The sequence below is a fragment of the Aquarana catesbeiana genome, linkage group LG01 (genome assembly GCF_042186555.1).
Source record: "Aquarana catesbeiana isolate 2022-GZ linkage group LG01, ASM4218655v1, whole genome shotgun sequence".
Taxonomy (NCBI): Eukaryota; Metazoa; Chordata; class Amphibia; order Anura; family Ranidae; genus Aquarana; species Aquarana catesbeiana.
This window is the reverse complement of record NC_133324.1, coordinates 782,741,372-782,755,423: the sequence shown is the minus strand read 5'-3', so window position 1 is coordinate 782,755,423 and position 14,052 is coordinate 782,741,372. Positions and strand designations below refer to the sequence as shown.

Here is a 14,052-nt window from a genome sequence, read left to right as displayed (position 1 = left end):
GCGGCGTTACTTACCTTGTCCCCGGGATCCTGCGATGTCCCCCGCAGTGTCCGAGGGCTCCGTCCTCCTCCGAAGCCTCTCCGTGCCAGGCTCCGTTCCCTGCGAGCGGCGCGACGCACGGGGGCGGAGCCTGGCGGCAAATTCAAAAAACTGTCAAAATCATAACACATACAGTACTGTAATCTTACAGATTACAGTACTGTATGAAATTATTTCACATCCCTTTTGTCCCCAGTGCTCTGGCCCATGCCCTGCATGCAGTTTTACATGATATACACTGTTCTTTCTGCCTGGAAACTGGAGATTGTCCATAGCAACCAAAAAGTGTCCCTTTACGTCAAAAGTGGCTTTAGACCAGCTAGAAAACAGCGATAATAAATTAGAACACTTGCAGAATTGAGCGATAGTGAATTGTGGGGAAATTTATTTTATTACTATTTTTTTAAATTTTTTTTAATTATTTATTTGTATTTATTATATTATAATTTATGTTTTTGTGTTTCAAACTTTATCATACCCGGGATATCTACTAGACTCTGTTTTGGACAGATTTAAGTGTGTTATTGTTAAGATTTACAGACCTACAATATAAAACGCCAAATTTCCATGCAAAATAATGGTACCGCTTTCAGCACCTAAAATCCGAAATAATCATACCGCCAGGGAGGTTAACATTCAATTACAATGTGACTTGTGTTGCAATAGTATAGGCTATATATATATATTTTTTTTTTATTGGCTATATTTTTTTCCCATTAAAGTAGTGTTACCCTTTAAATGAAGAAGCTGAAGTTAGAAGCTGATTGGCTAGCATGCACAGCTGCACCAGATTTCCCCTCTCCAGTATTAGTAAATCAACCCCTAAGGGTCTACAATCACTTTAAAACAGTAAGGCTGGGTTCACATGTTATGCAAATTGGATGTGTTTTTTTTACACTACATCCAATACGCATAACATGTGAGTGTGACCAGCTTTCAATGGAGGCGGTTCTCACGCGTCCGGGGTGGCTGCGGTGCGAATATGAAAAGGGTTTTTGGGTCTGGTTTAGGTGCCAACTCAGGGAAACCTTTGCACCTGAATTGCACTTAAATTGCAATTAAAGACCGAACAAGCTTATAAAATGTTAGTCATATCAAAAATGGCTTAGAGGTAAACACTGCATTATATACTTAAAATATGTATTCACTAAGAAGAAACTTGTACTTTAAGGGTAAGTGTTTGAATCTGAGTTTTGAATGTTTTCAATGAATTTGTATGAATAATAAGTTATCAAAAGACTTGCAAAAAGAAAATGAACCTTCAAGAAACAAGAAGTAGAGCTTCTTGGCTAATAGTATAATAGGCTTTTTCCAGATTTAGTTCCACTTTTGTGCTTCTGCTTAAATTTATTTGAAAAAGCAAGCATATCAGACAAGTGCAGTTATAAAAGAGCATATTGCAGGTATTCAATGATATCTGAACCAGTAACTCTTGGAGGAGTCGAATAGTAATTGCATTTTATAATGGGATTCTTCTGATCATTATAAAACTTGACAGAGGTTTGCACTGATTTTAGAGGACACTTTTTTTTGTTGCTCAATAAACTCCTCCCTTACATTTTAAAGGACTTTAGAGTTTAATTCTGCTAACTGGTTTTTGAAAAAAATACTTTTTATGATTAAGCAAAATAGCAGAATAATGTCAATTAAAAGCAGACCTTAACTTGTACATTTTATCGATTTTTAGCATCCTTGTTTGCTGAGAGTATGGGCTTTGTATGTGAAGACTTAACAACCAACAGATCACTATCCATTTATTCAAAATGGCTTGATCAGCACTGCCAACCAAACTTTCGTACGGTAAAGTATAATGTATTATAAACAGATATTTTCTTGATTCAGTCATGTATACATGTTATGTTTATTAAAATCCCTTGCTTAACCCCCAAAAAATAAGAACAGGGGCCATAACCACTTTAAAAGTTTCCTCTTATGGCCCCCTCACTCCTATTTTAGGCAACCCAGATTTCCTTCCTGCCCTTGGGGATACATTTTTTTTATGCTGGTTCTCTCCTAAACCCTCAACTTACACCTCTCAGTGTTTTCAACGAAGTACAGTTCACTTCTTTCGCAGTTATTCCAACCAGACAATCCACCCAAGAATGCATGACTCCAGCAATTGTAACTTAAGCCTCGTACACACAGTGCGATTGTTGGAAGGGGATTGTCTGTTGACAGACTGTTGTCCTAAAATATTACCGTTAGTGTGCTCCTCCTTTTAACAATTGTTGTCCAACTTTCGGCCAACAAATGTTGGATGGCAGGCTAGTTTTTCGGCGGACAACGGTTTGATTTTCATATGGTCAGTACACAAATCCGTCACCCAAAAGTTGAAAGTACAAACACGCATGCTCGGAATCAATGCTGACCAAACACGAAATTAGTAGGAGGGGCCCAAAGGGTGGCGCTCAAGAGATGAAATTCCTCATAGTACGTCACTATGTTCGTGTTTGTGGCATGACAATTGTGTAACGTTAGTATGCAAGACAAGATCCTGGCACATGCCGTTTTGACAAAAATCAGCGCTCGGTTGGCCAACAATCATACCGTGTGTACGAGGCTTTACTCATGTTGTCAAAACACATATGTCTGTCAGGAAATATCCACAACAGTACCATGATTGGTTCCTAGCAACCAATCATTAGCATTGTTAACATGAAGAATTAACTCCAGCAGTTCCCGTCCCTTTGTTCTGCTCGGCTGTGTCTCGAGCTCTGCATGCATGCCCCAGTAAGGTAGGAAGAGGCAATGTATAATGTACAGGGGTCCCGAGCTAGGGGAGAGGGCTGTCTGTAATATGCAGGGGTCCTGAGCTGGGGTGGAAGGCTTTGTAATGTGCAGGGGTCCAGAGCTGTGGGGGAGCTGTGTAATGTGCAGAGGTCCAAAGCTGGGGTGGGGGCCTGTGTAATGTGCAGGGGTCCAGAGCTGTGGGGGAGCTGTGTAATGTGCAGAGGTGCAAAGCTGTCCAGAGCTGTTGGGGGGCTTTGTAATGTGCAGGAGCTGGGGTGGGGGGCTATGTAATGTGCAGAAATCCAGAGATACTGGGAGGGGGGCTGTGTAATGTGCAGGGATCCAGAGATAGTAGGTGGGGGGCTGTGTAATGTGTAGGGATCCAGAGATAGTGGGGGGGGCTTTGTAATGTGCAGGGGTCCAGACCTGTGGGAGGTGGGCTGTGTAGTATAAAGGGGTCCAGAGCTGCAGTTGTGGAGAGGGGGTACACAGTAGTGGCAAAGAGATATTGGGGTAGCAGAGGTATGCAGGGGGCACAGTGGGGTGTTTTTACATTTTAAAGTGCTGCGGGGGCGGCAGATATAGGGTGCCAAATGCTCTAGATATGCCCCTGGAAATGGGATAGGGAATTGAATACGTCTCTTACAGAAAATGTCAACTTAAAATGCTTTATTCTCACCCACAAACTATGTATAGTTAGCACATTCCAAGAGAGGAGCTTCAAACTCCTTACAGCTGGTACAGATCCTCTCATAGACTGCATCAAATCTCCTCACCAACCCAAATCTTGGCGGTATCTAAAAGATTGGCATTCGTACAAATCTGATGGGGCTGCCCCTTAAGCAACTATGGGAAAAAGTAGCTCAGCTTCATACTAAAGTCACATCAGATCTAGAGTGCATACATGGACACTAATGATTGCTAATGACTCTTGCATGAGCCAACATATTGAAATACAGATATGTACCTTTATATAGTGGAATGACTGAACAGCTTATTAGAGTGAGCTTGGGCTATCTTTCCCTCTCTGTGACTTTATCCTTCATAACCCTACTGCTATCCCTCCCTTCTCCCTCCTGATTTCTCCCTTTCCACTCCCTTTGATTCCATTCTTCATGCTTTGAGCTTTTGAAGGCTGTAAGGCTACCCTGGAACATTCTGGGACCATTTACATTTAAAAAAATCAAGATTCCCAAATTCACATTGACCTGCACAACACAATATGCCATCTTTATTCTCTAGTGGCTCAGCACCCACCCCCTATCCTTTTTTTTATTAAAAAAAAAAAAAAAAAAAAAAAGGTAAAAAAACAAAACAGCAGTATACGTATAGAGCAGGGGTCTTCAAACTGCGGCCCTCCAGGAACTACAATTCCCATCATGCCTAGTCATGTCTGTGAATGTCAGAGTTTTACAATGCCTCATGGGATGTGTAGCTCTGCAACAGCTGGAGGGCTGTAGTTTCAGGATCCCTGGTATAGAGGATGGAAAGAGGGGAGGAGTGGAGGGAAGTAGTGGAAGAGATGGAAGGTCAACTTTAAGGTAAACTTGGAACTCTTAAAATTGTATAGAACCTCTGCGCACAATGGTGGTGAGCTAGGACACAGACCCCAGAATTCATAAAGAGTGGCGCAGACAGATTTTGCAAAAGAATGTGCCAAATTCATGTATCTGTTTAGAACTTGTACTTAAATTTGATGCACACTGCACCATTTGTTTTTCAATATGGTGTTTTTTTTTTGTTTTTTTTTAATTAATCCAACTTTTTGTTAGGGTAAGGGGTAAGATCCTTAGCTGGTCAGTTTCTCAATGAATGACAAAACAGAGGAAAGCACCCACCCCTTGTTTTGTGTTGAGACCAAATCATTCAATTTTAATCTCGTCTGACCATAACACATTTTTCCATGTGACCTCAGAATCTTCAAGGTGCGTTTTTAAGGTGGTAAGATGAGACTAAAATTTAATTATTTGGCCTCAAGGCCAAATGATATGTCTGGCGGAAATCCAATACATCTCACCATCCAAATAACACTATTCCTATAGTAACTCATGGAGGTGGTAATATCCTGTTATGAGGGTGCTTCTCTGCAGCAGGGACTGGAGCACTTGTCAGGATAGAAGGAGAATGGATGGGGCAAAATGCCAACAAATTCTTTAGGAAAATCTGCTGCCCTCTGCCAGAAGGCTGTCATTGGGAAGAAGGTTTACCTTCCAACATGACAATGACCCAAAGCACACAGAAAAAATGATCACACTGTGGTTGAAGGAGAAAAGGGTGAATGTCCTTGCATGGCTTAGTCAGAGCCCAGACTTAAACCCCATTGAAAATTATTATTATTATGATACACGATTTATATAGCGCCGACAGTTTACGCAGCGCTTTACAACATTAGGGCAGACGTACAATTACAGTACAATTCAACACAGGAGGAATCAGAGAGCCCTGCTCGTTAGAGCTTCCAATCTAGGAGGAAGGGTCAAGTTATACAAAAGGGTAATAGCTGTGGGGGAAGAGCTAATGGAGAAAATTTGGAGACAGTCTGACAGATTGGGATAGGGAATTCCAGAGGATGGGTGAGGCTTGGGAGAAGGCCTGGAGGCGGATATGGGAGGAGGTGATGAGGGAGCTAGAGAGCAGGAGGTCTTGGGAGGAACGGAGAGGGCGATTAGGTTGGTATTTTGAGAATAGGCTAGTGATGTAGCTGGGGGCAGAGTTGTGGATGGCTTTGTAACTTATTGTTAGTATTTTTAATTAGTTGGGAGAGTGGTAGCCAATGGAGGGATTGGCAGAGAGGGGTAGCAGACACTGAGCGGTTTGTAAGGTGGGTGAGTCTGGCAGCACCATTCATGATGGACTGAAGGGGGGATAATCTATTTAAAGGTAAGCCAATGAGGAGGGAGTTGCAGTAGTCGAGGCGTGAGATAACCAGGGAGTGAATCAGGAGCTTTGTGGTTTCATTGGTTAGAAAGGGACGTAGTTTAGAGATGTTGCGGAGGTTGAGGCAGCAAGCTTTGGAAAGTGATTGGATGTGGGGCCGAAAGGAGAGTTCAGAATCCAGGATAACACCTAGCACCCTGACATGTGGGGATGGGTGGGTGGTTGTGCCATTGCTCTTGACAGACAAGTCAGGGGAAGAGGCACGTGGGGGAGGAAATATTATAAGCTCGGTTTTGGACAAGTGGAGTTTGAGGAAGTGGTGTGACATCCATACAGATATGTCGGTTAGTAAGTTAGTGATGCCTGAGGAGACTGATGGAGTGAGTTGGGGGGTGGAGAGAGAGATTTGTGTGTCGTCAGCATAGAAATGATATTGAAAGCCGTGAGAGGCTATCAGCTGACCCAGGGAAGTGTTGTAGATTGAAAATAAAAGAGGTCCAAGAACAGAACCTTGGGGAACCCCGACGGAGAAGGGAAGAGGAGTGGAGGAAGTAGAATTGTAAGTGACGCTGAAGGTACGTTGGGATAGGTAGGATGAGAGCCTCTGAAGAGCACAGTCACAGAGACCGAGGGAGTAAAGTTTTTTGAGGAGGAGGGGGTGGTCAACCATGTCAAAGGCAGCTGAAAGGTCCAGAAGTAGGAGTACAGAATAGTGTCTGTTGGTTTTTGCAGTTAGTAGGTCATTTGTGAGTTTTAAAAGAGCAGTTTATGTGGAGTGTTGAGGACGAAATCCAGATTGAAGGGGATCAAGAAGGTTGTTCTTAATGAGGTGGTCACTCAGTTGGTTGTAAACCAGGCGTTCAAGGAGTTTAGAGGAAAAGGGGAGCAAGGAGATAGGGCGTAGGTTGTTAAGATTGGTAGAGTCCAAGGACGGCTTTTTAAGTATGGGGGTGACCAGTGCATGTTTTAGAGCATTGGGGAAAATGCCAGAGGTGAGGGAGAGATTGAAGATGTGGGTTAGAGAGTGTGGGATGGGTTCAGAGGGAGACCGTAGCATTTGAGAGGGAATAGGGTCCAGGGGACAGGTGGTTAGGTGGACAATAGAAAGGAGTTTAGCAACTTTGTAGTAGCAGATTTGAATAAGGGGAGTGTCAGTTGTACCTGTTGACATGGGGTCTTAACTGGGAGAGATACCTGTAAAGTGGAGATTTCATCACGGATTGTATCAATCTTTTTTTTTGAAGTGTTTAGCGATCTCCTGGGCAGTGAGTGAGTCAGTGGGTGGAGGCGGTGGAGGACGAAGTAGAGAATTGAAGGTAGAGAAGAGTTTACGGGGACTGGATGAAAATCTGTGGAATGACTTATAGACTGCAGCCCACAAATGGTCGCCATCAAAGTTAACTGAATTTGAGCAGTTCTGCAAAGAAGAGTGGGCAAATATTACAAAGTCTGTGTGCAATATTAGTAAAGATATATCCCAACAGACTAAAGGCTGTAATTAAAGCAAAATGTGGTTCAACAAAATACTGACTTAAGGGGGCGATCCTTTTTCCAACTCAGTGATTCTGTCTTTGAATTAAACAAAAAAAATAAATATTTCTGACATGATGGTGTGATAAAACAAATACTGTGTCTGTCTTCATTTCAGGCTGTAAAGCAACAAAATGTGGTTATTTTACAGGGGAGTGATTTTATATATATATATATATATATATATATATATATATATATATATATATATATATATATATATATAGATATAGATATATAGATAGATATCTATATATAGATATCTATCTATATATAGATATATCTATATATATCTATAGATATATATATTTATTAGACCTATATATACTGCAAACTTGTTAAGAGTCTGGAAGTAATGGTAAAAGTATAAAGTATACTGTTTTGAATTACAGAATGTGACGCCAGACCCTACAAAATCTTGTGGTCCTTATAAGCCTTTAAAGGGATTTAAAAATGATAAACCGCCTTCACTTCAGAAAGCAGTAGATGTGCACAGCCATGATACTATTGGTAAGATGGATGTCCATCGAATATTTATTAATATGCTGGTTATCTATTATATAATCATATACAGTATATCTAGATTTTACATTTTCATTTCATTTTTTGAATTAGGAATGATTGCTGTGGATAAACAAGGAAATGTTGCAACAGGAACTTCAACCAATGGAGCGTCTCACAAAATTCCCGGGTGAGTGATTGACATAACATTTCAGTAGTCCTACCCAACTCAGACACAATAAATATAATCAGTAGGCATGCTGACAAAAAAATAAAATCCAGCCAGAAATTTTACAATTTTAGTAGCCCAGTGTTTAAAGCAGAACTCCAGGCAATGTGCTAAATAAACAGTACTGTGCTAAAGTATTTTATCAGGCATGAAGAAATGCTGTAAAGTTAGAATGCTATGAGAAATATATATTTTTAACAGTTTATTTTTAGCAATTTACAAAATGCAAAGTGAGTGAGCACAAGAAAACAATCAAATTCAGTATTTGGTGTGACCACACTTTGGCTTCAAAACAGCACTTCTTTTAGTTACAGTTGCACACATTTTTTGACGGAACTCAGCAGGTAGATGTTCCAAACATCTTGGTGAACTAACCACAAATCTTCTGTGGATGTGGGTTGCCTCAAATCCTTCTGTCTCTTCATGTAATCCCAGACAGACTCAATGATGTTGAGATCATGGCTCTGTGGGGGCCAAACCATCACTTCCAGGACTACTTGTTCTCTAGACTGAAGATAGTTCTTAAGACGGAGCTCCTCCCAAATTGAAAAGCTCTGCTTGTGTGCCTTCTCAACCCCCCCCCCCCCCCCCACTGCCACATTTGGCACCTTTTTGGGGGGTACTTGGTTTGACTGATACCAGCTCCCACTTTTGGCTCAGTTTGCAGCAGCAAAGTCAGCCGGAAGTTCACCCCCCCACACCTCCTTCGTAGCTGACCCATTCACAGTGCGCAGTGCGATTCGCACATGCGTAGTCGGAAACCGTTTCCCTTAGCCAAGATGGAGGCACCAGCACCCGAAAGCCGATTAAAGAATTGGCTTGGGTGAGGACACCGCTGGATGCCTGGACAAGTGCCCGAATAGTAAAAGTCAGCAGCTACAGTATTTGTAGCTGCTGACTTTTAATTTCTGGGGGGGGGGGGACGCCTCTTTAATGACATTGGCTGTATGTTTGGGGTTGTTGTCCTGCTGCAGAATATATTTGAGGCCAATCACACGCCTCCCTGATGGTATGGCATGATGGATAAATATCTGCCTATATTTCCCAGCACTGAGGACACCATTGATCTTCACCAAATCTTCAACTCAATTTGGGGGGGTAACTTGCCCAGGAGACCCCGCTGTGGCAAATAAACTTTTAGCCATGTTGATGAGTGCAAGGGGCTCTTCCCCTGCAACCCTGGCCCAGCGAATGTGGGGGTGATCGGGCAGGGGGCTTATTGCAACCTGGAAGGGGGCACTCAGATACCAACCCCCCCCCTTCTCTTGGAAGAGGATCATCTTGGCGGTCAGCAAGTTTTCAATTTTTGGTTGGCGAGTATTGGGCACCATAATTTAGTGTAGATTTGCACCGCTGGACAGCGTGGTTGACATTTTTATTTTTTTAAAGAGTCAAAAACTGTTTTGATTTATGATTCATTGTTTTTGTGAATGAACAGGGCTACTCTTTCCCTCTTACGCATTCACAGGTTTGGGGTGTCGTGTCTGGGTACCCCCTATTGTTAAAGGGGCCTTCCAGTTTCCAACAAGCCCTGTTCACAGACCCCTACAATCCTGCCCATTGTCTTCCTCAGCATGGGGACAAGGTGCTTTGCCAAGGGGGATCCACCCTGGCGAGCTAACCCACCATGTTGAGGTTATGTGGCCTCACATGGTTCAGGAAAGGGGGGGGGGGTCAAGTTCTTATTACCCTTCCTTTAATTTAAAGTTTATCTAAAACCATATTTTGGAAAGAGTGGGGAAGGGTCTGTTTTTATGATTAGCACTTACTGTGTTGATGGGGGAATGGAGCAATGTTTTTTTCCTTCAACATGTGCTTGAAGAACAGAAAATTGTATAATGTATGGCTTGCTTTAGGCACATCATAGGATTTCATGTTGATAGCTAGTAAGAGCTAGCTATATTGGCTATATAAGGAGTAATACCAAATGTGATAATCTTTGTAAATTGTCACTAAAATGTCAGATTTGTTTTACCTTGTTATGGGCAACTGCACATTTTTTCCCTTTCCAATGTATTGAAACAAATGTTATGGTTAAAGATGTCCTGGGATGGTTCGGTTTTTAAATGACAATTGCATTTTCAGCCGTGTGGGAGACTCGCCAATCATTGGAGCTGGATCCTATGCGGACAGTTCAGTGGGAGGAGCAGCTGCTACAGGAGATGGAGATACCATGATGAGATTTTTACCAAGGTAATTTGCATTATTTAGAACTATAGTAAATTTTAGTGAATTATAAAACTCTTAATGTAGAAATGTTGAATGACAATGGATACATTAGAGTGCCAAACTGAATAGGTTAGTGCCGTTAAAGTGGTAGTAAATTCCTGGATTTGATGTTTACATACAGGTAAGATTATCATAAAGCTTGCTAGTATTAAGTAAAATGAATATCTCCTAAACGTGCACTGTTTGGAAGATATTCTTGTGAGCAGCAGCTGGTGACGTCACCAGCGCATGCGCTTTGAAGAAACGGCATTCCCATGCTGTTCCTTGAGAGCACTGTGCCGTGGCCAAGACTTCAGCATGCATGCTCTGGAGTGACGTCAACGCGGCTCAGCCATTTGAGCGACTGCAGCCCGCGAAACCAGAAGGAAGACAGAGTGAACATGGAAGCCTCTGCAGCGGGGGGCAGCGTGTTGCTGGTGGGCTTTGTTTCAAGGTAAGTCTTTCATAATGTGCAAGTATGCAGTGCATACTAGAATATTATGCCTTTACCTTGCAGGGGAAATCTTTAAGTTTACTACCGCTTTAAGGGACTGTATTTTCTTTACTGAGTGTGGTGGTGACGAATTCTAAACAGGTAATATACTTAATAAAGTATCTAATTTATGTATTTTGTACTAGTCTGCTGAAAATGAAGGTAAGCAGATCTGAGCAAAGCTTTTGTCTTTTCAGATGGCATGCTTAATGTGACCCTGTGAATAAAAAATAAAAAAAAATTCAGGTAAAAGCGTAGGAAAATATTTTTTTTCAATCTATAACTTTTTTTTTTTATTAAAGCTTTACAGTACAGACTATACAATAGAAGCACAGTACAGGTTTATGACAAGAACATTTACAGCAGGTGATGCAAAATACAGAAGAACATAAAATGATAAAGTGAAGAGATAAGGTGTTGCCAATGAATAGCAGAGTTTCTCACTTGGCATGCAAAAAGTATTTTAAATGCTTATCTTTTCCAATTTGTTTTCGTTTTTCCATAAATAATTTTCTTTTGACTTGCAACATGCCTCTGACCTACCAACGAAATTGACTATTTCAAAAAAATCAATTGCATAGCACAAAATCGGCTCTCCTTGCACATCATAGCCTTCTCCTCTTCCTCATAAGTATTGACATCACATCTAAGATGGCGCACCCAGCAGCAGTTTCAGGGTTTTTGGATGTCCATACATATTTACCTGTAAAAGGGAGGCTTTTACAGGTAAATAACATGCATAAAAATAGGCTAACTGTACATGCTGATAAAGACAACAAAGCCTGGCGCTTAGAGGATTCTGCAAGGAGATCTCTCTATGCAAATGACTGTGAACTGGTTGAGCGATCATAAAGCAGCTGTGCGGAAGTTCAGCACCAGGAGCAGTTGACTTGACAAAGGTCCACGCCCAAAACGCGTCAAGGTGGCAGCTCCTGCTCTCCACACTCTCCTCGCAGCTTGCGTTCCATTCATTGTTCCTGTACACCACACCTCAGTTTGGATCTGTGTTCTCCCGAGGGCATGATGTCACACTCAGGAGTCTGGTCCGCTGTCCACGGAGCCTTTGGTCAGGCTGTTTCCCACACCTGCCGACCAGCGGGTACACACTCCCTGTGGCTTGCTGCCCTGTCTCCGACCTTCTGGCGCGCTGCATGGCCCGTTCCACAGCCATTCCACCACCCATCGGGCTGTAGTGACATGCTAGACAAGCGCCTTAGCCTCTACCACCGCAGCACTGCTCTGTATGGATTTACCATCTTCCATGGCTTGTATCGGGTATCCATCCAATGTTGGTTCATGCTGTCTGCTCTTTGCCATCCATGAGGAGGGGTTTTACACTGACTCTGGTTTTCATATGTTTATCGTTCTGATCTCAATAAACTTCCTTGTTTTGATGTCATTAGCACCATTGGAGTCATTCAAAGCTGACTTAGCGGTATTCCGCTCTTACTCATAGGCGTTTGCAAGTATCGCTTTTCGTAGGATTTAAATGCACATACTGTATATTATGAGAAAAATGTCGAAATGAATATCCTGGTGACAAGGTCTCTTTAAAGCAGATGTGACCAGTTGCCTGGATTATTAGTGGTATAAGTATTGCTAGAGGAATTCATGTGCAGCATTTTCTTTAGTACCTGTAAAGAAGATCTTCTAAAAAAATTTGAATACCTTCCAGCAAGTCTGATCATTTAGCTTTAAGTTAATTTGAATATATATTCTACACTGGGAAAGAGCCAGAAATCACTTTGAAATGCAATACTATTTTTTTTTTTTTTTTTTTTTAGTATTTCATTTGTATTTGAGTGGAAGCAGTTCATCATGTTCTGCAGCTAATTATCATACAAGTACAGACAAAGCTAAGCTGTCACTATGACAGGCATAGTATATTCTGCTACCTGTTTCTGTTCCGTGGGCTTTTATGACCAAATGACCATTAAATAGTGTGGCCAGCTGAATGTAAACACAATTATTTGGAGGTGCTGACCCTGTACCCATATACAGGATCTTCTACAAGCATATTTGCGGATTATGTCTGGCATATGGGAAGGTGATGAATGTCTCCATTATATTTTAAAATAAACCTATCATTAAGAGAAACATTTCTGACCTCTCCTGAGATCAGACAATCTAGATGCCATGCCATCCCTCTTGCCTCAAGGCTTTCACTTACTTACTTTTGACTTTCATTATTTAAAGCAGTATTAAATCCAAGGCCACGCATTTTATATATTGCAGCTTCCCAATCATTAGATGTGGTGGCTGCAGCAGTTTTCTTTTCTGTTTTTCCCCTAGTTATCTGGCCAGTAACACACCTCCTGTATTAGTGAGACACAACGCTGGAGGAACGCACATAGGAGGCACAGCACACAGAAGCATTGTCAGTCTGGGGGGAGGGTAGTGTTAAATATATTAGCAGATTTAGATACAAAACTGAAGCCAAACTCCAGGTCGCACTGTATAAGCAAACCGTTTTTTGTTTTTTTTTTTCCTTTTGGGATAAAGGCTTTGCGTGAATAAAAAAAGTTGATAATTTTAATTACCTCTGCCAGTGTTAGGTAGTTTGTCTCATCCATGTAAACAAATGCAGCCATCACATCTAAGACGCGGTAGGCTGCAATATAATAAATGTTTGCTTTTGGGTTTACTACTGCTTTAAATACTTGTTATGGACCAGTGACTCAAACTAATGAAGCAACAGGGTCACCCAAGCAAGTAGTATTTTCAGGTCTGCAATGGCAGCCCCGTATTTTTCAGGTAGGTTTACTTTACATGTTTTTCCAGCTCATGTCTTGTAGAAAGATGATTGGTGCATTTTTGGTAGAATTATCTTTTTCTACCCTCTTTCCCTGTAATAAACTTACAGACCACTGTGACATCTAAAGAGCATCACTATGTGGTTTGCCCATCAGTGCAGTTTCTGGCTGAAACTTTAAAGCTATTCCTTGTGCTGCACTGGTTTTCAGTATGACCTAATGTAAATTACACGCAACCTGATTTTTAAATGGCAGCACATTTAAAACAAACATACTGATAGGAACTGCTGAACTTGTCGTAGGGTAAAATAAGGAACACTTTCTTTGAAAGGTTGTTACATAGTGTGAGGATGATGGCATTTTTTAGACTAAAGTTCTGAAGACTCTGTACCATTGCCACACTTCTTGTCTGCTCTTTGAACTACTAGAGATCACCACACTGGTAATTCAGACTTGAGCCTCATCTTCATGAAAGCTCCTGTAAGACTTGTTTTAGCTTTCAGTTGCTGTGTGGCAACTCTATATAAAGCCAGGTTTCAGGTATTTAGCGCTAAACTGAAAAGTAATTGTGGATTTTGAAATAATATAGAAGAGAACAAAAGCGTATGTGTGTATATATGTGTGTGTGTGTGTGTAATATAAATATATATATATATATATATATATATATATATATATATATATATATATAT

General features: G+C 41.4%; 1 protein-coding gene across 2 annotated transcripts in view; it reads left to right on the top strand.

Annotated features, from left to right (window-relative positions):
• Positions 1-14,052, top strand: part of AGA (aspartylglucosaminidase) — a 43,630-nt gene that overhangs the window by 17,869 nt on the left and 11,709 nt on the right. For both annotated transcript variants that reach the window (XM_073606761.1, XM_073606770.1), the window contains exons 4-7: positions 1,727-1,839; positions 7,569-7,686; positions 7,792-7,867; positions 9,992-10,099. In XM_073606761.1, the coding sequence (XP_073462862.1) occupies positions 1,727-1,839; positions 7,569-7,686; positions 7,792-7,867; positions 9,992-10,099 (415 nt within the window). The remainder of the gene's footprint in view (positions 1-1,726; positions 1,840-7,568; positions 7,687-7,791; positions 7,868-9,991; positions 10,100-14,052) is intronic.